Below are 25,953 nucleotides of genomic sequence, written 5' to 3'. Positions count from 1 at the left end.
AAAAATCTCTTGGGACATTTTGGGTATTCAAAAAACAAGTACAAAATTTAAACATTCAATTTCATATTTTGTCCTCACATACAAGAACATACACAAGGTGTGTTTACTTTTAAACTTAGGAAAGGGCATGTGGAGTGGGGAAAGAGACGGGAACTGGGAACTCAGTCCAAGCAGTTCAGGTGGACTCCGGGGAGGGAGCCGAGCAGGCCAGGGCCTGGGGAGCTGGGTTCATCCAGATCTAGGGTCTCATCCTTAATGCTTCACAATCAGGTAGGACCTCCCCTTCACACATCAAACACCATTTTTTTCCGTTATCTGTTTAATTTTTCATTCAACAGAATGTCTGAATTTAATGTTCAGAAGATTTTACTTTTGGGTAATGTGTCCAGTGTTTGAAACTCAACAAATATAGCTTTGTATGCAAAAAAACCACCAGAAACCTAAAAAGCAAAATGCAGAAACAAACAGACTTGGTTAGATTAAAAAGCCTTTAATTTTTTTGTTTTGGAGCTTTTGATTTTTTTGTTTGCTTGTTTGTTTTTAATTGCAGTTGCAATTATTGAGAATTGTTATGGTTTCCTAACTTAAAATATGCATATGCTATCAATTAATAATAATTAGCAGCATTTCTCTTAAATCATTTTTATCCTTTTAAGCAAAATACTTTATTTTAAAATAAAACATCGACGTTTTAATTGTCAATCAGAAGAAATAGTTTAATGTTGCAAGTTCTTCAGCATATTTCAGAATACTTATGAATATCTATTCTACTTTCATTTATATGGTTTTATTTGTTTATTACTGTTAGAATGCAGAATATACTTGCATATATATTCAAGTAAAATAATTTTTTTTTACTTTTAATATCTTCAAATAGTTAATTCTGATTTTAAGAGTAACGTATGCATTGTAGAAAATTTAGAAAATGCTGAGAAGTACAAAGAAAAAAATCATTTATCCACCAACCCATTAATATTTGTCCTGTTTCATTTTTTGGTAGTTTTCAGTATTTAAGTGTTAAAGTAAGATCATATAATATTTATCATTTGTTTTTTTACTTAGATTTATATTATTTGTATTTTTCTGATATTTAAATCCTTTTGAAAATGAAGTTTTGATGATCACATTATTCCATCACATGATTGTACTATATATTTTTAAATATATCCTCCTGATTATGGAGATAAAGACTGTTTCCTTTGTTGTTGTTGTTTTTGTTTAACATTCTATGAATAGACTTGTACATAAACATTTATTTTCATCAATGATCCTGTCCCTAGGCTAGATTCTAAGACATTGAATACAGATCAAAGGCTAATTGCAAGGAAATCAAAGGACCTCCTTGCTTTCCAGAAATGTTCTACCAGTCTTTGCTTTCACCAGCACCCAAGGAGACTTCCTGTTTCCTAACACCATCTCTAAAAAGAAGCTCATGTTCATATTTTTCTCTTAATTTGATAAGGAGAAAGTAATATCTCATTTCAATTAGCATTTATTATTAGTGAGATTAACTTCTTTTATATTTGTCTCCTGTGAAATGATTTTGCCTTTCGGAGGTGGAGTTTTAGTGTTTTCAAACTGATTTGTGTGTATTAAGGATAATCATCATTTACTAATATTTTACAAATATTCCCCCATTCTTTAATGTGCTTTTTAATTTTGTAGTTCTATTATTTCTTCTGTTGCTTTATACTTTGCCATTTTCCCTCTTCTGTTGTGATCAGTTGTGTACGTATCTGTTTTTCTTACAGTATTTTATCTTTCTAGTATTTTTATATTTAACTCTTTTATACATCTTGGGTATAGAAATGAATCTTTTCTTGTCCATCATTTTGTTCTTTTATCTTCATTCAAGAAGAGCTTTTCAAATTTATTTGCCTTTGAAAATTTCAAATAGAATTTCCTGCATTGAAAATTCTACTTTTTAAACTATCTCCAGAGCAGTATTAATTTGATTGCTGCTTTTGGATGGGATGGGAAATGGCTAGGTCAGGAACCAGTTGTTCCCTTCCAACTCTGTTGCTTCTGTCGTTCTTTCTCCTATGCTATGGTTGTGAGTGCTCTGCCTTGGGTTTTGGTGACAATGTGATATGACATCTTTTTAGGGTCTTCATAAATGTTTAATGAGAGGCAGGAAGAAGCTGTGTGAATAGACACATTTGTCAACACAAGATTGGGTCAAAAAAACTTCCGAGAGGCTCCATCTGAGCCTTGAGGAGCTTCAAGGGCAGAGAAAAGTTACCTAGGTGAAAAATGTGACCTGGGAACTGCAGGGGAGTATGTCCTGGCAAAATAAATGCCAGAAGCAAAGATTTGGAGACATGAAATATTGCATGGGTTTAGGGACACTTTACGTAAGTTAGTTTTAGTTGAATGAATGTATGAGAGGGCAAAGTGATATATGAGATATAGTTAAAGAGGTGGGCAAAGGCTGGATTGTGAAAGTTTTGCTTGCTTTTGTATAAACAAGTCTTATATTTAATGTTGCCAATGCACACTTATTATGTGCCAGACTTTATTCCCAGCTATGCACATAAGGTGATGAGCAAAACAGACAAGTACTAAATACACAATAAGCTATCCACAAAGCGTGTGACCACAAACTATTATAGCTGCTGTGAAAGAAAGAATAAGAATGAATGAGCAGAAGAAGGAAGGAAAGCTAAGTTATTTTACTGGAAGGATCTCTTAAATGGCATTTGAGCTGAGCTCTGAAGAATGAGTTACCCGATGGAAGTATGAGGTTGGAGATGGCTGGTGGGGTGGAGCATTCCCAGGTGGAGTTGTATTGACGGCGGAGGCTGGAGGCAGGATGTGCTAGGAACATTCAGGGATGTGGAAAGGCCAAGCCTGGTGCTTAGAGGGAAGGAGGCACAGTGAGGTGTGGGCTGGAGAGTCGGGGACAGAATATACAGAGACTCACAGGAAACATCAAAAGTTTGGATATCATCCTAAGTGTAACTGAAAAACTGGTTGGTTTTCAAGCAGGACAGTGAAATACAAAATTTCATCATTTCTGAGATGCGTATGTTTTCACACTTTTATTGAGATTCTTTTTATAGTTGATGAGATTTTTTTCTTTAAAGTGTGAAATAGTTTAATTTGCAGGGTTTTTTTCCCCCCTTCTTAGTGGTTCATAAAATGTGTTCTTTTTGATATGTGGGCTCTTTAGATTTGACTTAACTCAGTAATCTAATTTATATTTTTAAACTGTCAACCAGGGTACTGTTTACAGTTGGGATTAGAGGGGTAAGACAAAAGTCAAGGTGTCTTATATGATGTTGTTGGGCAAACATCCTGGTAGCTCAGGCTAGAGTAGTGGCAGTGTGATGGAGAGACACGAGTGACTCAAGAAATATTTTGGAGATAGAATCTGGTATTCGATTAGAACATAGTATTGGATTGGATATAGAGCATAAAGGAGAAGGAATAGAGGATGGATCCCGGGTCCTGGATTTAGCAAGTAGACATTTGGTGGTGCTATGTGCTGAATGGTGGAAAATGTTTTCAGAGATCAAGTGTATGATTTGGGTGTATTAAATTTCAGTTGCCTATGAAATATTTATATAGGTGTATCGGGTAGACAATTGGATCAAATCAGATCTATTGCTTGGAAGAGAAGTCTAGGCTGGAGCTATAAACCGGGAGTCGTCAGACTTAGATGGCATTTGAAGCTATTAGAATGGATGAGGACACTAAGAGACATTATATAAGAAGAAGAAAAAGAGGGCCTAGGAGTAGACACTGCAAACCTTCAACATGTAAGAGTCAAGTAAAAGAGAAAGATTGTGTGGGAGTGGCCAAAGAATTAAGAGGAAGCCCAGGGGCATTGAGGACTGTGGAACCCAGGGACAGAGGGGCAAAGTAAAAAAGCAAATACCTTGAGAAGCCACGTGTGTATGAGCTCCGCAGGGCATGTGACAAGCGCCTTTATTCTATTATCCCTGGAGGAAAACTGCAGACATTTACAGAAAGAACTATTTGATTGCACTATTTCAAATGGTAAGTCATTCTTTTATCATGGAAGATGGATTTGGAGTGGCAATTAGTTGCTGGAAGCACAAGACCCAGATACAAGGCCATCGCAGAAATTCAAGTGAGAGAGGTGAGATTCTAAATAAGTATGGAAAGGAGGCGAGAATTTGGAGATAGAACCAAGTGATGAAATCAGAAGCACAAGATGAATGGGGATGGGAGGTAATCGAGGGTGTCTCATGTTTTTGGATAAGTAGGGTGATGTTTGTGATTTTAGGGTGATTTTCATTAGGATGTGTGTAAGTATGAATGGGGAATATACATTGTCCACATGCTAGTTAATTAAATCAGGGCAAAATTTGGTTCAGTTTCTCTAGAACTTCTGTTTCCAGAAATCAAATGGGAAGCTGTTCTAAGTGATTTTTCACAGAATAATTTAAGTACATCTTTTTAAAAGTAGTGAGTTTCAAGGCTGGGGGGAAAAATCTCTCATTGTCCAGCCTTGTTTTCTAGAAGTTATGTGGTGCTAGAAAGTTGGACTTACAATAACTTTTTTCCCTCTGTTATTTCTTGTTGCTTATCTTAGGCTGCTAGCTTTTCAAAACATACTTGTGACATTTGAGGTTCCCAGGTTCTTCCCCACCCTCTCTTTCAGACAACAGCATAGCAGTCGAACTCTGCACAAGGATCTCATCTTTTGCTGTTTTCTGGCTCATCCCCATTTCACAGAACAAAGTTATTTTCCATAACACATAAGGTCCATATTTCTCAGCCTCGTCGATGTTGCCAGACCTCAGTGGACTTTTTTTTTAAAGGCTCTTTCCATATCCTATTGTATTGTCTGGACCATCTCCAAATCCAGTTTTTAATTTCCTATTGGCTAAATTTTATTTTTTTTTCTCTTCAGGCCTTGCGCTCATCTTCCGTTTAATCCTGGCTTCCCTCCTATGCTCTGAGAGAGAACTTAATCTCTTTTGGGCCAGTAGCCATGCCATTTTAAAATTCCTTTGGGCAGCGATTCAGCTGGTTTAACATCATTCAATCCCACTTCTTGGCTGGGATTTACTGTCTCCTGGTCTGCTTCCGTTCCTTTTGGTAAGGAGTATGAGGGCTGCATTTTTTCCTGAAGCAGGAGCTCTACATCCCTTCCAGTGTAAGCCCCTTTCCTTTGGCTCTATTTTCTTAAGATTCTGGCACAAAATATTTAACCAGTTCCCGTTGGTCAGGAAGCCCTGGGTTGAAATAGTGGGTGATTTCCTTTTTATGAAGAGATCCAGAGAGTACCAGTGCTAGACATGGTTCTGAGACCTCCTGTGACTTACACACCTGTGGTGTTCGATGGGCCTTTCTTCCAAGGGTATCCTAGAAAAATAGCATCTTTGGGACTACAGTACCTCAGATATTTAGATTTCAAGTGTGATGATACCTGATGACAAGGCCGTGTTTAAAGACAAGATGAGGGTACTTGATTCAACTGCAAGTCAATAAATGAGGAGTGTTAATTTCTGGCTTCCATCTTTGTAGTGAACAAGCTCCAGTGTGTTTGTTGGGCTCACAATTTGGTTAGTTCTGTTCATCCTCTCGGACTGACCTTTTATAACCATCACCATGAGGGGAGGCAAGAAGATGTGATGAATGAAGCCACAAACTTAGATTCAGAAGATCGTTCCTTCACTAGGCTCTGTTCCTTTGCCAGCTCTACCACTAACTGGTTGCGTAACCGTGAGGCAAGTTACTTCCCCTCTCTATGCCTCAGTTTTCTGGTTCTTAAAATGAAGGGGTTGAACTGAATAATCTTCAAATTCCTTTCATGTTGATATTAGCCATATCATTCATCTAAAAATGTTTTGATGACAGGAAGACTTTTTCTTCCGAACCATGCAAGAACTGTGGAGACTTTCCTGTGAATGATCCATTACCCCAAATAGGGCTCCATTCCCATCATCCACCTCTCTAGAGTTCCTTGGCAACAGAAAGAAGGCTCATCAGTGAGCTGCTTCCTCCAACAACTAGGTATATCTTGCTTAGAATAAGGAAAATAAACAAAGGTAGAATGTGTTAAGAAAATGAGAAAAAGAAGCACATTTTTCTTAAAGAAAACGAACAAAGGAGTGCATCTGTGAGAAAGAGAACCAAATCATTTAATTTAAAAAATGTACACAGATATCCCTTTCTCCCCCTGCACATACTTTTCTGTACATAATACAGGAAATCTGATGGAATTATTGGGGTTTTGTTATGAATTTCATTGTTGAGGTCTTTGAACACAGTTGTGATTTTTTGGTGACTAAACAAGATTTTCCTGACTCTAGCCCCTTTTAAAAAACCATGCCTCCTTTCCATACTTTTACCTTATTTCATAGTTAATTTTATTTAAGAGGGTGACACCAAGTGTCTGGCCTTAAACCTTTATTTGAGAATTGAGGGTACATGGTTGGAGTTCTGCTGTTATAATGGAGAATCCCTAATGGTAATCAGTAGGTTTTCAAAAGCTTTTTGTCCGTTGAGATAATGTACTAAGTAAAAAAAGCATATGGATAAGGTCAGTGATTCAGACCCTCAATGTGTGAGTCTGTCAGTCCTTGACAACATTGCTACTTTAAAAATGAGCCACTGATAGTTCTAGATGCCCAGGACTATGCTTTCTTTCTCTTTCTGACATTTACATTATCTTGCTGTTGGAGAATTCACATGAATGCTCCACTATCCTCAATCAGTATAATTCTTTATTGAATTCATTTCCATTAAAACAGTAATATTTATATCTGTCTTGTTCAATAAAATGTTAATAGCAAAAACTTTCATGAAGAATCAGCAATTCTTCCAGTAGTGTACCTAATTCATTTGGGTTGCCAACTGAGAGATATCTGGACAGCCCTTCCTTTGTCACTCATTTGGTGGATAGTATGACTGATGATGACACCATGGTTTTTACAGATGCCTACGCAAAATTGCCTTAGTAATGTAATAGACTCACCCTTCATGAAGTGAAAAGAAAACCTGTGATATTTGAATCATTCAGAATTTAGTTTCATCTTCAAAATTCAAGTTCATAAAAACGGGATGGCTTTCACGTGTTCATTTATGACTTGCATCTTGGTAGGGCTTCTATTCTTATACAATAATAAATTTTCTCAATACTTAGCTTTATTGTAAAGAGTTAATCTTTTTTTAATTTAATTTTTTTTTTTACAGTGAAAAAAATTTTGTATTTAGAATTAGTCAGCTGGACTCAGTTTAGAGGATCCCAATTTTGTTGGCAACATCCAAAGCATCATAGGCAGGAGCCAGGGGAACACGTGCCTTCTTTTCCCCATCAGGCCCGATCAGGGTGCTGACCTTGGCCACGTCAATGTCATAGAGCTTCTTCCCAGCCTGTTTGTTCTGGTGCTTGTTGGCCTTGACACCCATAGTGAACACAAGTGTATGTTGTCTTCTATCTTCTTCATGGCTGACTCGGTAGTTAGGGGAACTTGTTAATGGCACAGTGGTCAAGCTTGTTTCTCCTGGGGGTGCTCTTCCAGGAAACTTGGGTTGCCTTTCAAGCCTCAGTGTTTTGGGCCTTTGGAAGGTGGGTGACGTATATATCTTCCTTTTTTGTGGCTGTGGACGCCTTTCAGCACTGTTTTTGTTGCCTTTGAAGGCTTTGCTTTGGCTTCAGCTTTGGGAGGGGAGGGTCTTCCTTGTTAACTTTTGGCGCTATCTTCGTGAGAAGCTATAGAGTAAACCTTAATTGTAGCAGTCCTTATAAATGTCTTTATAGACAGAATAACAATGGAAAAACATCTCAGAGAGCTCACATCATCAAAGGAAATTTTAGTGATATAAGACTTTTTTATACAGATCATTAGTGAGAGAAGTGAAACAAATGTCTTCTTATTAAGCTATTACCTCACCTCATTGTTGAAAACGTGAAACTGCTGAGAATTACAATATATCATTTTCATAAAATATTAGTTGTTGAAGAGCTAGTCTCCAGCAGGCATGCCGCGTTATTTTTTCCTATTCATTCAAATCCAAAATATTGCTCATCTAAACTTTCTCTGCTAATCACTGTTACAGTAAGTCTGAGGCTGCAAGATTCACAGTAATTCTTAACCATCTCAGGACTTGCTCATCTTAAGGTCCGTTATTCAGTTCGTGAGTTGGTAATCATTAACAAGAAATCTTCATCTGCTATAAGTGCAGGGAATTAATAACAAGGAAACCAAGAGATTTTACTTCAAGAATTTGGACTGAAAAGCCATCAGATTGCTAGCATTGCTCTCTTTCTTTGCTCTCCACCATCCCATGTAAGTAGGGAAAGAAGTTGCTGATGAGGTTCAGTTAAAGGTTCCCACCTCAAAAAGCAGCCCTGATGAGCATAGCAATGGCACAAAATGCTCTGGAAGCAGAGAGGAGGAGCACTGAAATCTGCTCTTGGAGTAGCTACAGAAGGTGCCACACAGGAAGTGTCCCTTGACCTGACTCCTGAAAAGCCAGGAGTTTCTGAGCAAAGCAGATGGGGCTGGGGGAATTTCTAGTGGAGGAAGGGGTATATGCAAAGTTAGTGAGAAGTTAAAGACCGTAGGGTTTTCAAAGAACCCTAGTATACTAGGGAGCATTTCAAAGAACTAGGGTTTTCAAAGAACCCTAGGACTGGAGCATTTATTGGGAGGGAGGTTGGCTAAGAACTGTGGCTAGACTTGCAGCCAGGAGCCAGATAACGATGGGTGCTCTGTGCCCTGCGAAGAAGAGTGGTTGGTGTCCTCTAGCCAGGAAGAGATACTGAACATTCTGAGCAAGGGAACATCACTGGCAGGTTTGCAGTTTGGTGGAGAAAGGATTATAGGGAGAGAAACAAGACTGGAGATAAGGAAACCAAGTAGGAGTATGAAGAGTATCAGGAAAGATAGAAAAATGGGTATGACTGGGAAGAGACGGGGAAGTAAGAGCAAGAGAGAGATGACACTGAGATTTCTGACTTGACTGACTGGTTGGATTCTCTGATGAAGGGAATGGAGGAGAGAAATGGAGGAGATGTGAGGAGGGGAGTGATAATAAGTTGACTGATTATGAACATGTCTAATAGGTATTAGATAAATGGTTCTAAAGGACAGAGGTTAGCCCTTGAGAGAGACTGGGAAATCATCAGTTTAAACTGGGAAATCATCAGTGTACAAGTGATCATGGAAGCATTTCTGAGTCTCTTTCCAGCCCTTCGATCTTGTTCAAAGAATAACGTCGTCTCTTTGACAGATGCCCATTTCAGGAAGCCTAACATTGCAGGGGCCTGTGTTAAGTGATTTGATGACACTGTGCAGTTACTCCTCCCCCAGTTGTGATCAGTAAATAAGTTTTTAATCCCAGCCTTATGCTGACATTGAAAATCTTTCAGAAAAGATTTGTGGGATGACTTCTTTGTGTTTGATGCTGCAAAGGGGATTCATTTTTTTTCAGAGGTGAAATAATTTCATTGAGTTTTCCATTCAAGTTGGGGAGGTAAGATATAGAGCCAAAAAATGGAGGATAAGAGGCAAGACAATTCTCATTAAGGTCAGGAAGTGCAGTTTAGTCGGAAGACGGTAAATTCAGTTTTAGGCGTGATACGTTTGATGTTACAGCAGAAGATCAAATGGAAATGATTTAGAATATGAAGGGTTCTGGTTGGAGAGGAGGATTTGGGATTTATTCCAAGGACCATGGTATTAGAAATCTGGAGAGTGGGGAAAGGGTGGAGAAGGGGACACAGCAGATCCCAGGGAGGGACTGAGCCCTGGCAGACTCCACCTTCAGGCTGGGAAACATGAGAGACAGCCAAAGTGATTACAAGTAGAATGAGGATCATGTTCTGTCATTGGTCATGAAAAGAGAGAGTTCAAGGACGGGATGTTGACCAGGCCTAGAGGTTAACATCTGAACATATGCAGATAGTGTTGATGTTAGGAACTCTAGGAAGGGAAGTGAGACAGCTGCCGAGAATCACTGAATGTATCTTCTTTTTCTTCTGGAAAGTTTCCTGGACTGAGCTTTTTTAAAAATTAGAATAAGGAAAGCTCAAGTTTATTAACATTAACTCCCCAAAAATAAATTCTGTCAAAAAAAAAAAAAAGTGGCAAATGAACTATCACTTTCATCATTTGTTGTCTTGTTTCATTATTTTAACATAAAAGCAAAAGCTTCATATGTATTTGGATACACTAATTGCATTTGTCTTAATATTTCTCCAAAAACCTATATTTTGGGAGTCTGAAGTCCAGAGGCGGCCAGGACAGAGAGCCTGGCAAGTGGAAGTGTGCAGTGTGGCAGTGAACAGGAGAATGGGAATGGGAATGGAAGAATGGAGAGGAAAATTAATAACTGTAAGGATAAAGGAAAACTATACCTAAAAATCCATTTGTAACTGTATAATTGAGATGTCACTTTTATGAGAACATTTTTATTAATGGTGGGGGGGAAGCGCAGGACCACTGTCTGTCATCAAGTTTATAGAGAACAAAATGAATTTATAAGTTTGGCCACTGGCTAAGCAGCATTGACATTTAGGACCTTGCATGACTTGGTGACAGGAAACGTTTTTTTTGTGAATAACTGGGACTGGCTGGCTACACAGCTGAATTCCTCAGATTCTCTATCTCTCCCCACTCCACCCCCTTCTCTCTCCCCCTCGCCCTCCTTTCCTTTCCTTCTCCTCTCCCTCTCCCTTAATGGGAATGCTGTATAGACTTGATCAAGTTCAAACCTATGTCCAGGAAGGCAAGTGCTTCTTTCAGCCCCCAGCTCTGCAAGTAGAACTGTTAGCGTTTACCACAATCAAAAAAAGGTGACAGTACCTTCCCATATTTCCCCTGTAGGAATATACAATACTCTCCTTAGAAACAGAGTTAACAGCTGCATTTAGAAAATACTGACCGTGGCAATGGCAGTAGTCGTTTCAGTTTGAAATCATGTCCTGAGGAAAAGTCAATGTTTTCTCATAGAACCCAGTGTTTTGTCTAAGACCTTTTCATCGAAACATTTTATTTATGTGTAAAATGTTTTAAAAGTTTGTTCTTTGTAAACATGCTCATCTCATACTAATCGGGGTGTGTTGAGCACCTGTCTATACATTAATGTCTGGTGTTTGTCAGTCTGTGTTTTGTGTCTTTTTTACAGATATTGATGAATGTGTAAACAACACTGTTTGTGACAGTCATGGGTTTTGTGACAATACGGCTGGCTCCTTCCGCTGCCTCTGTTATCAGGGCTTTCAGGCCCCACAGGATGGGCAAGGGTGTGTGGGTGAGTTTTTAGATTTTTTTCCCCAACACATTTCATATCTCCCCGTGGAAAAGAAATCAAAGTTATCAACAACAGAAGAGAACGTAAGCAAGGTAACTGGGATAGCATTTCATCCTAATTTGATTTTGTCACACAATTTGGGGATGTGCGAAAATATCCTATGGCTTCTGAAATGGTTAGGGATATATGACTTTGAATTTAAACGTATAGTAAGAAGAACATCTGTTTAAACTCTTAGCTGAGTACGCAGAACTCTTCAGTTCCTCCTGCACAGGAAATAGAGTCTGGTGTGTGGTATAGCTTGTCTGTCTTCTTTAGGCAATAGTGCCTTTAAGCAAAGGTGTTGGCAAGAGTTTCAGTTTCCAGGAATGACACCCGTAAAGCAATGCTTTGGGTTGTGCAACTATATTTCTTTACTGTCTTCTGGGATTGATGGAGCTGGAAGGAATCTTGAATATCATCAGATGTTTTAGAACATGGTCCAGCACGTGCTCGTATAAAAGAGATTTTGCATTTCATTTTCTGACGGGCCGTGATTTCTTTAAATCACATTTGTTGTGAAACACGTTTGTAATTTAGAGCAATTAAATGGGAACGAGAAGAAAGGTTATGAGATTCAAAACTTCACAGATAACGAGGCTTCTTCTTTATTCCTCTTAATTAAGAAAAATACCTGTTTATTTCATGGCCACACGCATTTGAGGAGGAGCCAGTAACTTCTCAGTTTGGAAATTTGCAATTAAAGCATTAATTCATTTCCCTTCCGGATTAAACTGGGAAAACAAAATCTATGGATTTGGAAGTTTAATGATAAAAATCACTTGAATAGTAACCACTTTTAAGCGAACACTCTCATAATTGCTAGTTCTAATTCCTGCTTTAGTCTCCTTTGCACTAAAATACAAGCGATAAAGATCATCTGACATTCACTAAGTATTTTGACTAAACAGGTCATGTGATCTGACCCCTACTTACCTTCTCAGCCTCATCATTTCTTTCCTAACCTTTTACATTCTAGCAACATAAAACTGCTTGCAGTTGCTCGTGTAACTGTGCAGTTATTTGGCTGTCCGCTCCTCCTGCTGGGAATATTCTCCCGACCTCCCCTTCACTGAACCTGGACTTACCCCGCTCATTCCTGAAGCCAGAGGTTAGATGTCATCTCCTCCCAGATACCATCCCTGCTCCACCCCTCACTCTGAAAACTCGGCTCTGACCTCTCCTCCTATTTCCAGACTACCTTGAGCAAATTCTATTAGAGGACTTAAGACCTTTTCTAGAATAATTTAATCCTGTTAGTACTGCCTGCAGCTGCCTTCTCCCAGGCAACGAGCTGCATGTGACTGAGAATGCTCTCTCCCCTGGCTGAGCCTAATGTTTGGCCCGTTGTGTGTGCTCAGTAAATATTGTTTACCTGTTACCTATTGAGATATCAGATGGTGAGCCACTGACGCCACACAACACCCAAACCCCTGGTTAGTATTCATTTCTTAGCAGCCGGATGAGCCCTCTGAACCCATGCCATGTTTCATTTCAGCACACAAAATGCCACCTTAAGAAGGAATAGTTGTTATCACTTTAGTGAACCCAGCAGGTGTCCTTTTGTCTATTTATTCACTCTTTCCAAAATATTAGCTGAGCACCTATTATGTGCACTTCACCACATTGGGGTTCTATAGGATTTAAGAGATGGTTGAGCCCTGATCCCAACCTGTCCATGCTGTTTTCTCTCTAGGACCCTGGCTACCTTCCCCACTGTGTCCACTCCTTCTTACCATCCAGATAGAGCTCGGCTCCAATGCCATTTCCCTAACCTGCTCTTGCACTGAAGGCCCACTGTCTTGTGCTTTCACAGTGCTCTGTACTTTGCCTTCTTAGCACTTATCACAGCCTATGAGATTACCTGATTAATTTTCCTGACTTGACTATAAGCTCCATGAAGACAGAGTTTGGGCCACCTGACTCATTGTTTCCCCAGTGCCCAGCCCACAGACACGAACTAGAAGATATTTTTTGATTGAATGAATGCAGTCTGATGGGTGAGGTTTAAGTAGCCATGTAAATAATGTCTATTAGAAAGGAGAAAGTTCCATTTGACATTTACCTAAAATTGATAGATGTGAAGTGGCAAATTTCTAAAGTCAATTTTTCTGATCTAAATTATGACTGTCTAAGTTGATTAAATATACCAACTCTTTGATTTACTGTGTTACAATATCTTTCCATAAGCAAAACCCAGCTCATTAAGTTTCTATCTGTTTACATATAAATTGAAATGGAAATGTGAGTAATTATTCAAATAAGTCAAGGTACATAAACTTTCTGTTAAATTTACTGGGTATAGTAGGTGAAAATGGGGTTGTTGTTTTTTTCTGAATGATTTGGGTAATTGCTCAGATTTTTAACTTTGTATAAACCATCTCAGAGTGTGCTCATGAAAGCTGATGTTTGTACATGTTTAATGCAAAATGCATGAGCATTTCAGATATCAATTCAGGTGGTTTGCTGAACTGGGCACTCATTAATAAAATTTGTAGGAGGAGAAAAGGTAAGAGGTACTATTGGACAAAGTCAAACATGAAATTAGCCTTTCTTTAGGGCTATGTACTTGCATGATGTTGAATAAAATGTACTCATCAGTACATTCCTTGATATCTTTTAATTATGTATATTTACGTTCAGAAGAAAAACATTTCGCAAAATAAAAATTACACTGGGACATCAACAGAATTATTAAGCCACAGTGAAATCACTGGGAAGCGATTGGACCAATTTGTTTCACATGGATGATTAATGTAGCCCAGTGAATATTTACAGGGGTCTTTCCTTCATTTCTCAAAGGGATTACACAACCTGAATGCTGGTTGTTAAATTGTGAACATTTTGGCTGCTAGAGAACTGTATTTTCAGACATTTGAGTGGATTCAAAACCATTTCTTAAAATGAAGTTAAAGAAAGCTGTGGTTTCTAAAGTGCCAATGCTGCTAATTTCCCTTGAATTAAGAACTGAGAGTAAGCATGTTGGGTTATTTAAGACCTCATTATGTCGGAAAGTCAGGGAAGAAATAACGTAATAGTCAAAGGTTCATAAGATGCTTGCAAGACAATTCTGGGTTGTTTCTTAAAGCCAGAATTGGAATTTGGATCCTATGCTTCGCGTTTTCCTGATCCTTGCTTACGAACCAAATTGTATAGCCCTGCCTCTAGGACCCCCTTCCCAAAAGAGCAGATGGGTTTGACTGCTCACCAGGGATCACCCTGTTTTCAGCGAATATGTACTACTAGCCTTGGCACAGCAGTTAAAACAAAGAGCTGTCAGAAGTGAGGCATACGTCTGACTTGACCTGTGCTCCCTTTTCCAGATGTAAACGAATGCGAACTACTCAGTGGCGTGTGTGGCGAAGCCTTCTGTGAAAATGTAGAAGGGTCCTTCCTGTGTGTGTGTGCTGATGAAAACCAGGAGTACAGCCCCATGACGGGGCAGTGCCGCTCCCGGGCCTCCGGAGGTAAGTCTCAGTGGCACTATGTAGGGCATGGAGGGCTCCTCTCAGGGATATGTACCTACATGGGTGTGGGCCAAACACTCTGGGAGTGAGATAAGAAATAACCAAATGTTCTGGCACAGTACTGTCTCTGGAAGCTTCTATGCTCTTTCTGAGCCAGCCTTATCCGTGGAATTAGGATGGGGGTGATGACTGGCCTCTAATGTGCTTTCCAACCCAGAGATGCCATGAGGTAGGAGACAGGATCCAAAGTGATGAGCACATTTACTGGGAGTTGCTGAAAACTCAGAGCCATCGCTCAGGGATTCATATGGCGTCATCTCATTAAGTTGCATAATCCTTCTTTCTTGGCCCTTGGAGCGATGTATCTTGACACGTCTCTAAATTAAGAGCAATATATAAGCCTCCCAGGATCTACAAAGACTTCCACTTGGAATTCTTACGATGTTTCTCCAGAATTTGGCCTGGAGAGTGGCTGTGTTTGCATTCGTTTAAAGTTTGATTTAGGCTGTGTCGTCATGGCACACATTGAAATGGAGAGTGGATGCTTTTCCAAATTAATCAACTTGGAGATCTCCCTTCTAGTTTGTGCCATGTCACTATATAGGTTGGTTGTATTTTAAGGAAAGCAAAAGACGAAATGGTTCTTTGAGAGCCAAGTAAAACGACACACAGAGCATTTTACTTCCTTGCTCAATCTCAGTTGATTTTATCCATGCTTCTAAGATAGAGTTCTGTGTAAAACAATTACCTTTGCAGGGAATAGGGAATAAAATATAAGAATACATATTTTCACACACACATTTTTCTTCTCAGTTATTAAATATAGAAAGGTGAGGGGTGCAGATGTAAATGAACAGACAGTAGTAATACAACATGGTTGTGAAGGGGAGGAGACGGAGTATGACTGGAGGGAGGGGTTGCTTTTCATTCAAGTGGCCACCTCTGCGACACATGAGCCCTAGCAAAGCCTTTTCATCCTAGTTATACCCATAACGGCAAACACAAACAAACAAAAAGTCAAAAACCTGGCTGGCCAGTAACACTGGTTAAGTAACTGTCTTTTTCTTATGTATCTTTGGTTCTGTGGAGTAGCACCTCACCCATAGTATTATTTTGACTGAAATCATTCACATATCATAACGTTGTAGTCATCAAGTGATCTATAGGAAGATGTGGTAGTCATAATAATTGCATGTGATGCAATGTGAAATGGAAAAATAAGGTATTCCAATGATCACAATCTGTGGAGGGAGAGAAGAAAATATATAAGAAGATCATTGGAATTAATGAGAATTTTAGTGTTTCCATTTATTTTCCAAACATTTTGTAATACTTTAAATTGGAATGGCCAGAGTTCTGGTCTGCGAACTACTTTCCAGCTGTGTAAGCTTGGGCATGTCAGTCAACATCTGTGAGTTTGGATTTTCTCACCTATAAAATAGAAAGATTCTATTTACCTCATAGAATTTTATGATTTTAAAAAATCATATATATATAGAAGCCTTTTGTTAGTGGCAAAGTACTATATAAAGTATTAAAGTAATAGTCTATAATCCAAACACGTAAGAGATACCTGCTTTTCATATTTTTGTGAGCTCTTCTGAAATGGTAACTACAAATACTTTCTTGTTGGAATGTTTTAGTAATGTGACATTCAGTACATATAGCTTCAATTAGGGAATATATCTGGGACTCTACAGTTTGCTCATTTTTTTCTTTTAGAAATTTCACAATGCGTTAATGGATCATGACACCACCTAAACCATTTTTGGTGAACTGGACTAGCTCACTATAAACTGCTTCTTAAAACTTTACCGTGACTTTTTGTCAACCTTGTTCCTCATCTCCTATTTTTCATTTTTCTGTAACTAAGTCCCGTTGCCTTTTTCCTCCCTTAGTCTCCTTGCTCTCTCATTGACTAACTCTCTTTCTGGAAAGTTCTTCCAGTCAGAGTTTACTAGGTACTCTTCTTCTGCTTTTTCAGAGAGCATTGTTTTGAATATTCAGCTCATAAAGCTTGTCTGCCAATGAAAACATAATTTCTCCTTGTTCTTAACATATTTAATCCTTTTATTTCTGGGTTTCTTGCATATTTTCCCCATCGTTTTCTGACTTGTACTAAATCCTCTACATACCCAATTGTTTTATTGGTTCATGTCCGTATAATCTGATTAAACAATAACCGGTGAAGCTTATTCATTTGTATAGTTCCTGGTATCTCTGACTCCTACCATACCTCAATTTGTATAGTTCTTGGCAAATTTTGATTATGTGGAGTCTTACGATTATCTGTGATGACATCTTTTTTTTTTTAATTTATTTATTGGGTGACAATTGTTAATGAAATTACATAATTTTAGGTGTACAATTCTGTATTACATCATCTATAAATCCATTGTGTGTTCACCACCCAGAGTCTGTTCTCCTTCCATCACCATATATTTGATCCCCTTACTTTCATCTCCCTCCCTCTACCCCCCTTACCCTCTGGTAACCACTAAACTATTGTCTGTGTCTAGGAGTTTTTGTTTCTCATGTGTTTGTCTTGTTCTTTTGTTGTTTTTGGTTCACATACCACATATCAGTGAATCTTAATCGTAGTGTTCTGAGAGAGGGATCAGCTATAAAATGCAAAAGGAGCCTTTTCCCTGCCTTCACAGAGCCAATAATTGATCAGTTGTTTGAAAAAGGTGATTGACTCTGCAAATCATAAAAAGATAACATATCCATTAAATATTTAAATTTTAACTTAAAACATATAAATGCACATTCGTTCATCTTTGAATAGAAGTCCATTGTTAAGAGTTCTGCCTGGCTTGTCTTGCATAAACCATATCGATTATGCATTATCTACACTGCCAATGTTAAAGGGAGTAGGAATTTAAAGGCCTTTGAAAAAGTGAGTGCAAAATCTCTCTAGATTATTTATTGCAGCTTGTCTCATTTTTTTATAGTTGTCTTATCTATGCCTATTCGATTGCATTCTCTTTACAGACTAACTGGTCTTTCTAAAGCTTTTTGTTCTAGAAACAATTCTTCTACTCACGTTTGTATTTTATTGGTTTATATACCATTTGATGATATAATGATAAAATCAGTACACTGGCACAGAATGTTTGAGAATAAGTAGAGCTGAGCCTTGGTTGGCGTACTGTTCAATGTGTAAGATCAGAAGTGTGTGGGCCTGCCCTAGCATAGACTGTGAGCATTCTACCTGCTCTGTGGGCATTAGCCAGGACGTTGTCAGAGGGCAAGAGAACAGCCGTGAATCCAGCAAGGTCGTGAAATGGAGGCTAGAGTTTGTATCATTCGCCAGCCAATGAATCTACGATTACACAGAACAAAACATTTTTACCAAGTTTTAAAGTTTTTTAACAAGGATCCAAATGAATGTCATTACGAACATGCTAGGCTAACGATCTCATTTTTCCTGAGAAGTAATCAGGAAAGATACATGTGTATTATAGGCTATAACATTTTTACTTGGCTGTAAAATTTCCTCAGGACCACAGACATTCCAGTGAAGCAATATCACAATAACCTGAAGAGGTATCGTACTGAGGATAGAACTGGGCCTAAGGGGTGGATATCAGGAAGGCAGATTTCAGATCAGTATGCCAAAGAACTTTTCAATAACTAGAGACAGTCAGCAAATACCTGTCTCATGAAATTGTGGGTATGACTCGGAGGTATCCAAGAGCAGGTGGGATACCCACTGGCAGGAGGGCACCCATTTCCAGCAGGACGTTGTCCCGGGTGGTCTTTCAGGTACTTTTGAACTTTCAATGTCCTAGGAGATTTTTATTTCTAAACTATATCCCACCTAATTTATTTCTAAACTATATCCCACCTAATTTTTCGTAGGTCTGTTCTAATGTTTTTCACTGCCTGGGCCTTTGGCCACTAATTTACATTGCTGTACATTGCCTAAAAGCGCCTTAAGCAGAAGTAACTAAAAAAATGTCCATACCAGACCACTCATCACATGTAAGAGGGCACGGATGTGAAATAGAGTCCGATGCTTTTATTTCCTCAGTGCCTGTGATAATTGCTCAATAAAAACTTTATGTCCTTGGGCACTCTAAAGGAAGCAGTAAATATTTAGTCTTGGCAACTGCAGCCTTCAAGCCTTACCCACAAAATACTGTTCTCTGTCTTGATTAGCGCATAGAGGAGACTCTGTGGAGGGAAGGGAATTTTATTTTTAAAACAGAAGGTACAATGAAAAGGATGCAAAAACTGTATATATTATAAATGCATATAAATGTATGTATTATAATCAATGTAGGCGTTCCTCACTTTAAGAAAAGCAAAGAACGAAAACAGCATCAGAAATTATAAAACATAAATTGGAGTAATTAATTGCACTCTAAAATAATTGTTCTTAACACAATTCCTTATAGGGTTTCTTTAGATACCGTTTTTCTCTAATATATTTGAGAGCTGATTCTCACATCACAAACTAGCCCCTAGACATTGAGAAACTGCCTTAGTGGTTTGCCAGCCCAGCCCCTTTATTTTCAGGTCAGGAAGCCAAGACCCAGAGGGAAGTTTGAAGTTTTATCCCTAGGGTCATCCAGCTGATGCCTGGCAGAATTGGCACAGGAACCCAACTTAGGGATCTTTCCACTTCCATTCTATTTCTCAAGGCTGAGGAGCCCATTGCACCAAATTCTTCTAAAAATTGGCTTTATTTTCACTTTATTTCTTTGTTTTTGTTCTCATTGTTAAAATAATGCACATTCTTCCTAGAAAATTGGCAAATACAAAAATATATCAAAAAAGAAAATCCCTGGCAGTGTCATCATCCAGGGATGTTCCCTGTCATCATGTTGACCTTCCAGATTCTTTGAAGGTACATCCATACCCTGCCCCCCCACCTTGCTAGAACTGTCTCCCATTTGATCCGGAACATGCTGAGATCAGCCCTCAGACTCTTCATCTGCGTGAAACCCCTTTCTCTTTGGTCATCAGTGAGTGTCTCTGTGCTGAAGCCATTAGTCTCATCACAGACTCCATCTTCAGAAAAAATGACAATGGTTTCTTGTCACACTCCCCCCGCCCTTCTTTTGCCTTTGACTGATTTCAGGACATTCTTTCTCCCTGTATCTTCTTACCTCTTGAACTGGTCTTTTTCTGTCTCATTCTCAGACTCTATTTTCTAATGCCCATTCCTTAAATAATAATGTCCCAGGAGCTACACATTTAGCCCTATTTTTTTTACTCTATATTCTTCTCCTGGGATGTTTTATCCTCTTGTCTGAGTCAACTATTATTACTTATCTCTGAGTCAACTATTACTAATAAGGTGTATGTAGACTATCAACCTTGTGCCTCCACCTCTGTCCTGAGTGCCACCTTCCTATTTCCAGCTGCCAATTATTGGACCTTTCTCCTAGGGTATCCTGTCAATGTCATTGCCTTAAATTATCCAAAACCAAATTAATTACCATTCCCTCTCAATCTATTACTCTCCCTGTGTTCACTCCCTATAGCCAAACATCAGTACTGGAAATCCTGAGTCATACTTGAACTTTTCTCCCCATCCATCCAAGCCATCACAACATCTTGCCAATTCTGCCCCAGTAGTATCCCTCAGATCTCTCCCTGCTCCTCTGTTACCACGGCCCTCAGCATCTCTTACCTAGACACCCATCTTCCTGCCTGTCCCATCAATCAGTTCCTGCTCCACACTGCTGCCACAGTACATTTTTGAAACATAAGTCGGGTTTTAAATCCTTCTTAAAACTTTCAACTGCTTTGTACAGCCTACAGCATGAAGTCCAAATCCGTAAGCGGGCAACCCGACCACTTATACTCTATCTTACTCCCCTTTGTGTCCCCTGCACCCTAGCTCTCTGCTTAGTGCAGTGCTGACTTGTGGCAGACACTAAGTAACTGTTGCATAAAATTGCCTTTCCATGTTGGTGAATACGTCTCTTCTGTACCCCACTCTCATTTCCAGCTAGTTCTGTAAAATAAAAACAATTATTCATCTTCTCAAAGATATAAAGGGGGTACACTTAACCAAGGAATTATCTATTCACACTTCTACTCATATGTAGGAGGATAGTTCATCTGTGTGCTTTGGTTAAATTACAAGTGGTGCAAAAGAGAAAAAGGAGTATTTCCCTGCTATCGGACACGTGCTAACCATCCTCATGGTTCTGACAATTGAAATCAAACAGCATTCTTGTTCTCTCTTCCTAGAGAGGTCCACTACCACATTTTGTGTATGTATGTATTTTTTTCAGGCAGGAAACCACATAATTCAACTGTTTCATTTGGCAGAGTAGGGTGATTTTTTTTTTCTAATGTGTTTAGTTAACCTGTAAAATCAATTAACATTAAGAGAGTTTTTAAAAAATAATTTCTGATTGGAAAAAAGGCCTTTGGTAGGAAAAAAAATTAAAGACATATATTTATAATGCAAGCACTGTAAAATGTCATACAACTGCCAAGGTCTTACTGTATATTTGTAATGGAGCCATACCATAAGTGTAGGCAAGGCTGAAGAAAATATGCTCATTTGTTTTTGTTTTGTTAAAAGTTGGGTCAGGTTTCTTCCTACATTCAAAGAGGATAGTGAGAAGAGTTTACCAATTACCCAACCATGCTTTTATTTTTATAATGTTTCTGCTGGTTACGTATAGTATCTAAAATAATACATTTTTAATAAAGAGATGTTGATATTTGAATGAACTGACATATCTGTTCTTCAAAGTGACACTCAAACTGTATACATAAACCGTTTTATCTTAATGCTACAAGAAACACCCACACTTTTGCATTAGAAATGCATTTTGGACCCAATAATTTGCTATAAATAAGGCCTGGAGAAGAATGGTTTGTACATTGCCTTTTAAATGTTTCCAGACATTTTACATGAGTCTTCCCATGTGGCTTGATTCTCGCAGTCATCTTTACAGTCCCTGGTGACGCACACGTGTCTGTGACAGTACTTGTGTGGCTATGACATCTGCTCATTTCTCCCTCTGTCCCCCTTGTTCTCGCCCACCTCAGTGTGTCTCTCTCATTTTCCTTTCTCCACAGTGCTTTGTTCTGCTGGCAGGAGTCTCTTCTTTCACCCATATCTACCCACTTTTCTTAGCCGACTTTTCCAGTTTCTAGTTCATATCTCCATAAATCACAGACTTCCTCTTTTTACTTCTCCCCAGGCTGTTCCTACCCCAGCCTCACTCCTTCCATTTTCTTCTTACTCCTTCACCAGGAAAAAATAAAACAAAACCCTACATTCAATCTGGCAAGTGTTTACTTACTGCATGCCTTGTAAGTCTGAGGCTTCCAGCTGAGACTGGTGTTGTCTTCTATCCCAGCACCTATGTCAGAAACACAGTTCTCACTTGTTCACTTGTTAATGCATCCCTGCCCCCATCCCCAGGCTCTTACAGTCACATCTGGGACTCCTTCTGCACATCAGGTATCCCCTCACCCCACTCTGCCCACACAGAGCTAAGTGCAGTTATACTTTTTACTCCTCATCCCATCACACTTTATTTGCTGGCCAATTTTTAAATTTTTGTTTTTTTTCATTTTTCAAGAATCTGGCTCAAATGTCAACTCCTCCAGGCAGCTTTTCATGATAACTTTGCCCACCCTATCCTTCCACAATGTGGCGTAGATGCCCAGGATTTGCTCTCCCAGCTCTGGCCTGGCCTGACTCCCCACCTGACTCACCTCTTTAAGGATGGGAGCTGTGTGGAAGAAATCTTCTGTCGAAATATTTTTCCTCTTGTTTTTCACTTTCTAACCTTTATTTTGACTTCTTTCGCATCTTTTATTATCGGAAGTTACCACCTTTCCACAGTCTTCTTTTTTATTTATACCCCTTTATATCCAGTCATTTCCTATTGTCAGTACTTGTTTTCCGAAACTCACCAGGTGGCTTTCTTCTGAATTCCACTTTACACACACACACACACACACACACACACACACCCTGATCTTCCAAGTCCTTGAATGAGAAAACTAGGGCAAAAAAGATATATATGAATTTCCAAGTTCTCTTTTACTCCTCCTTGGAATATTATTACACTAGAATTCCTTTTCTCATTAAAAACATGAGTTGGTAGAAAACATGAGTGCCTGTGGTGTTTTTAAAAATAAAAAAGAGACTGAAGCTTCCTGAGTAATTCTGTTGAGTTACTGAACCTTACCACACTCACAGAGTTATATAAATAGGTGCCTTCTTCGGCACTGTGGCCGGCTGTTGTTTGTGCCGTTACTCTTTGGTCATTGTCACAATCCTGACTGTCCGTCCCAGAGGGTATAGAGGATTAATTCAGAAAGACCTTCAGAGCACGTTGTAAATGGAAAGCAAAATCAAAGACAAAGTTCCATTTAGAATGCTCATCAGCTTTAACCAAAAAAAATGTTCCAGATTTCCTCACCCCAACAGCAAACTTAAGTTTAGACATACTTGGGGAATGATTAAAGGAAGAAGCAGTCCTGTAAGTGAATGCCCACACCTTCTTCTGTCTGACCAACCAAGAGAAACGGAGCTGTTAGAGGCATCTAGGAACTCCATGAGCAGCACCTACAACTCCAACCTTCTCCTTTCCAGTTAGAGCATGGTTGCCCGACTGTCTCTCTGGCCTTGAAGCTGAGCGCCACACCTGCAGGAATTACTACTGCTGTCCCCTCCCCATTTGTCTCAAAGAGAAAAAAAAAAGAAAACAGACAAAGCAAAACACACTCATGCTAATTGAGATGCTAAGATAGCTGAGTTTCTTAGAAGTCTGGGAAAGCACACAGCACTGGGGCATTGGACCCAACTTAAACGTTCTCTTCTGGAAAGAGAGGATGCTTTATAATCTGCATCATCTTTCTAATGGAGTTACTCTGCAAAGCCGATGAAAAGGCTTCTGTAAAAGTTTCTTCCAAAAAAGCACACAAGCAAAAGTTCCAAAAACTCAACTTCTTATCACCAGTCATACCCCCAGGATTAAAATACACAAATTGCTGTGTATATACAGATGTGAAGCCAACTTCTTAAAACAAATTGAAAAATTAAATCTGAAAATGCTAGAGAAGAAGTAATGCATATATTTCTTAGAAGTCCATGGCATGAGATACATAGTTTGGCTACTCTTATTCATAATATATGTAAGAAAAGAAGTCATTCTTTTTAATGCTTGGCACTTTCTATAACCATTGCCTTTTTTTTTTTTTTTTTTATTGTTTTCCAATGAAAACATTTCTTCCCTGGCAGCAATGACCTAAACTCAAACAGAGATTCTTTAAGGAAATCACAGTCCATGTATTTACTGATCAGAGTGTTCCCCCAGTGGAAAAAAATGCTCTAGGAAGTTAATTATTTAATGGTTAAGAAGATAGGGAAATTGTAGTTTTTCTCAGAATGACCTTTGTGGACCAGTTTTTCAAAAAGAATTTGCTTCTCTTTCCAAACACGGATGAGGGCCTGACTAACCCTCAATTTCAGCTGTGTAAACATTGAACTTTCAAACTGCTTGGAAAGAAAATAGGAACAAAACTTGAAATAACCAATGTAAAACCAGAATACTACAATGATATTATTGATTGTTTCCCTTATGCAATAATCTGTGAATTTCCTTGCAAACAAAAAGGAAAAACAGCAAAGACAATTTTATCTTATTGCTTAGCTTTTATGCTGCATTACAAACATTGTAGAAAACAGTGTTTATGTATATGTAATTTTTGACATAGCTTGACTCAGGCAGAAGCCTGTGGATTCTGATTACCTGTGAATGTAGCAGCCTTCAGTGACGTCCTGCTCTCTAGCCTTCCATTTTGTAATAAACACCATGACATACCTACAACTTTGTACACAATTGAAAAACAAAACAAAACAGTTATTGAGCCCTCTTTTAGCCCAAACTATAAACTTGATTGGCTAAACTAGTTGTGTTGCTTACTTGATTTATATTTCTATTTTACATTCATTAATAGCTAGCTGTGTTTTTAGGCCAACTGAATAAATAATTGAGCAGAGTTAATAGTAACAGGGTGTCAATTTATTCCCAAACATTGGAGGAAGTTTATCAGATGTTCTACAGGGTTCATGATTGATTTAATAATAATTTAAAATACCTACCCTTAGTTTCCCCAAATGATTCCACGTGTAAGAGCTTGGAGCCCCTCTTGAAGAGGATGCCTGGTAGGGATCTGTGCCACTGGAGTGGACAAAACACACGATAAAAGCTAGATGAGGTGAGGAAAATGGCAGGTTGTATCCAACTTCACACACAAGGAAATGATTTAAAACCACTTAATAAAACTGCTGCATAGGAATCAGCATTTCAGTTTTTTTCCTGGACACTTACTCTAGGTTTGAATTTGTCATCAGCTATTAACACTAACTTGGAGTCCACGTTGAAATCTGTCAAAGACAGAATAATCTGAGAATTAGCCAGAATCAAGTGTGCAAGGGATCTTTGATACTCTGTGTTCTAAGAATAATAGGGATGTTCAAGCTTGTTTGCTGCCTTGCTTGCTTTTAATGCCATAAGAGCAAAGAAAGGGCAGCAGCTTTTCTAAGAGAATGTTGTATCCTTACATTTTAAAAACACCATTGCTAGTTGGTATACTAATCAGGTTTCCACAGTCAACCTGACGCTGCCAAAATAAATATGGAGGAAGCTATTTTGAAAATAACTCCTTACGTTTTCCTAATCTAACAACTTAAAAAAAAAAAAAAGGTAAGTGTTGACATTAAAGTCTTACAGTCTTATGATCACTGGCAAATGTCTTCCTTTTGTCCCTACAGGTTCCTCCCCCCTCCAAAAAAAAACACACAAAAAACTGGAAACAGCAGAGTTCTCATGAAAAAATTTCGCTAGCGTTCATCTAAGCACTTGTCACGGTGGTAGTCAGCTTCTTATTTGATGTAGCATAAAAGAAAAACTTAAGAAATTCTAACTGGATCATAGGCAGTAATTTGAACTTCATAGCATATGATAGGGAAGGAGTTAGATTACTTGCCAAGTTCGATATTGATCATTTTAAAAATATTGATTATTTCTGAAAAGCACAAACTTGTTCATAGACTTTAAATCTGATGGGATTAAATTATTTGGGGTATTATCTAGCAGTAGGTGGATTTTGTTCTCATCATTTGCATTCTATCACATCACTTTGTTTGTCTTTTATCACAGAGGGTTAAACTGAATCTGTTAAGAATGTATTTTCCTCTAGGACACACTTGAGCCGG

General features: G+C 38.6%; 1 protein-coding gene across 18 annotated transcripts in view; it reads left to right on the top strand.

The window, feature by feature from the left end:
- The window catches only part of LTBP1 (latent transforming growth factor beta binding protein 1), a gene marked incomplete at its 5' end in the record, with an annotated part of 351,236 nt that overhangs the window by 293,731 nt on the left and 31,552 nt on the right, over positions 1–25,953 (top strand). For 10 of the 18 annotated variants that reach the window (XM_081068154.1, XM_081068156.1, XM_081068146.1 and 7 more), the window contains 2 exons: positions 11,110–11,235; positions 14,598–14,741. In XM_081068154.1, the coding sequence (XP_080924280.1) occupies positions 11,110–11,235; positions 14,598–14,741 (270 nt within the window). The remainder of the gene's footprint in view (positions 1–11,109; positions 11,236–14,597; positions 14,742–25,953) is intronic. The other 8 variants (XM_081068147.1, XM_081068163.1, XM_081068161.1 and 5 more) reach the window with 1 other exon arrangement.

This window comes from Rhinolophus hipposideros (genome assembly GCF_964194185.1).
Source record: "Rhinolophus hipposideros genome assembly, chromosome: 12".
NCBI classification, from domain to species: Eukaryota; Metazoa; Chordata; class Mammalia; order Chiroptera; family Rhinolophidae; genus Rhinolophus; species Rhinolophus hipposideros.
Note: the sequence above shows the minus strand (reverse complement) of the source record. Positions and strands in the feature narration are given on the sequence as shown.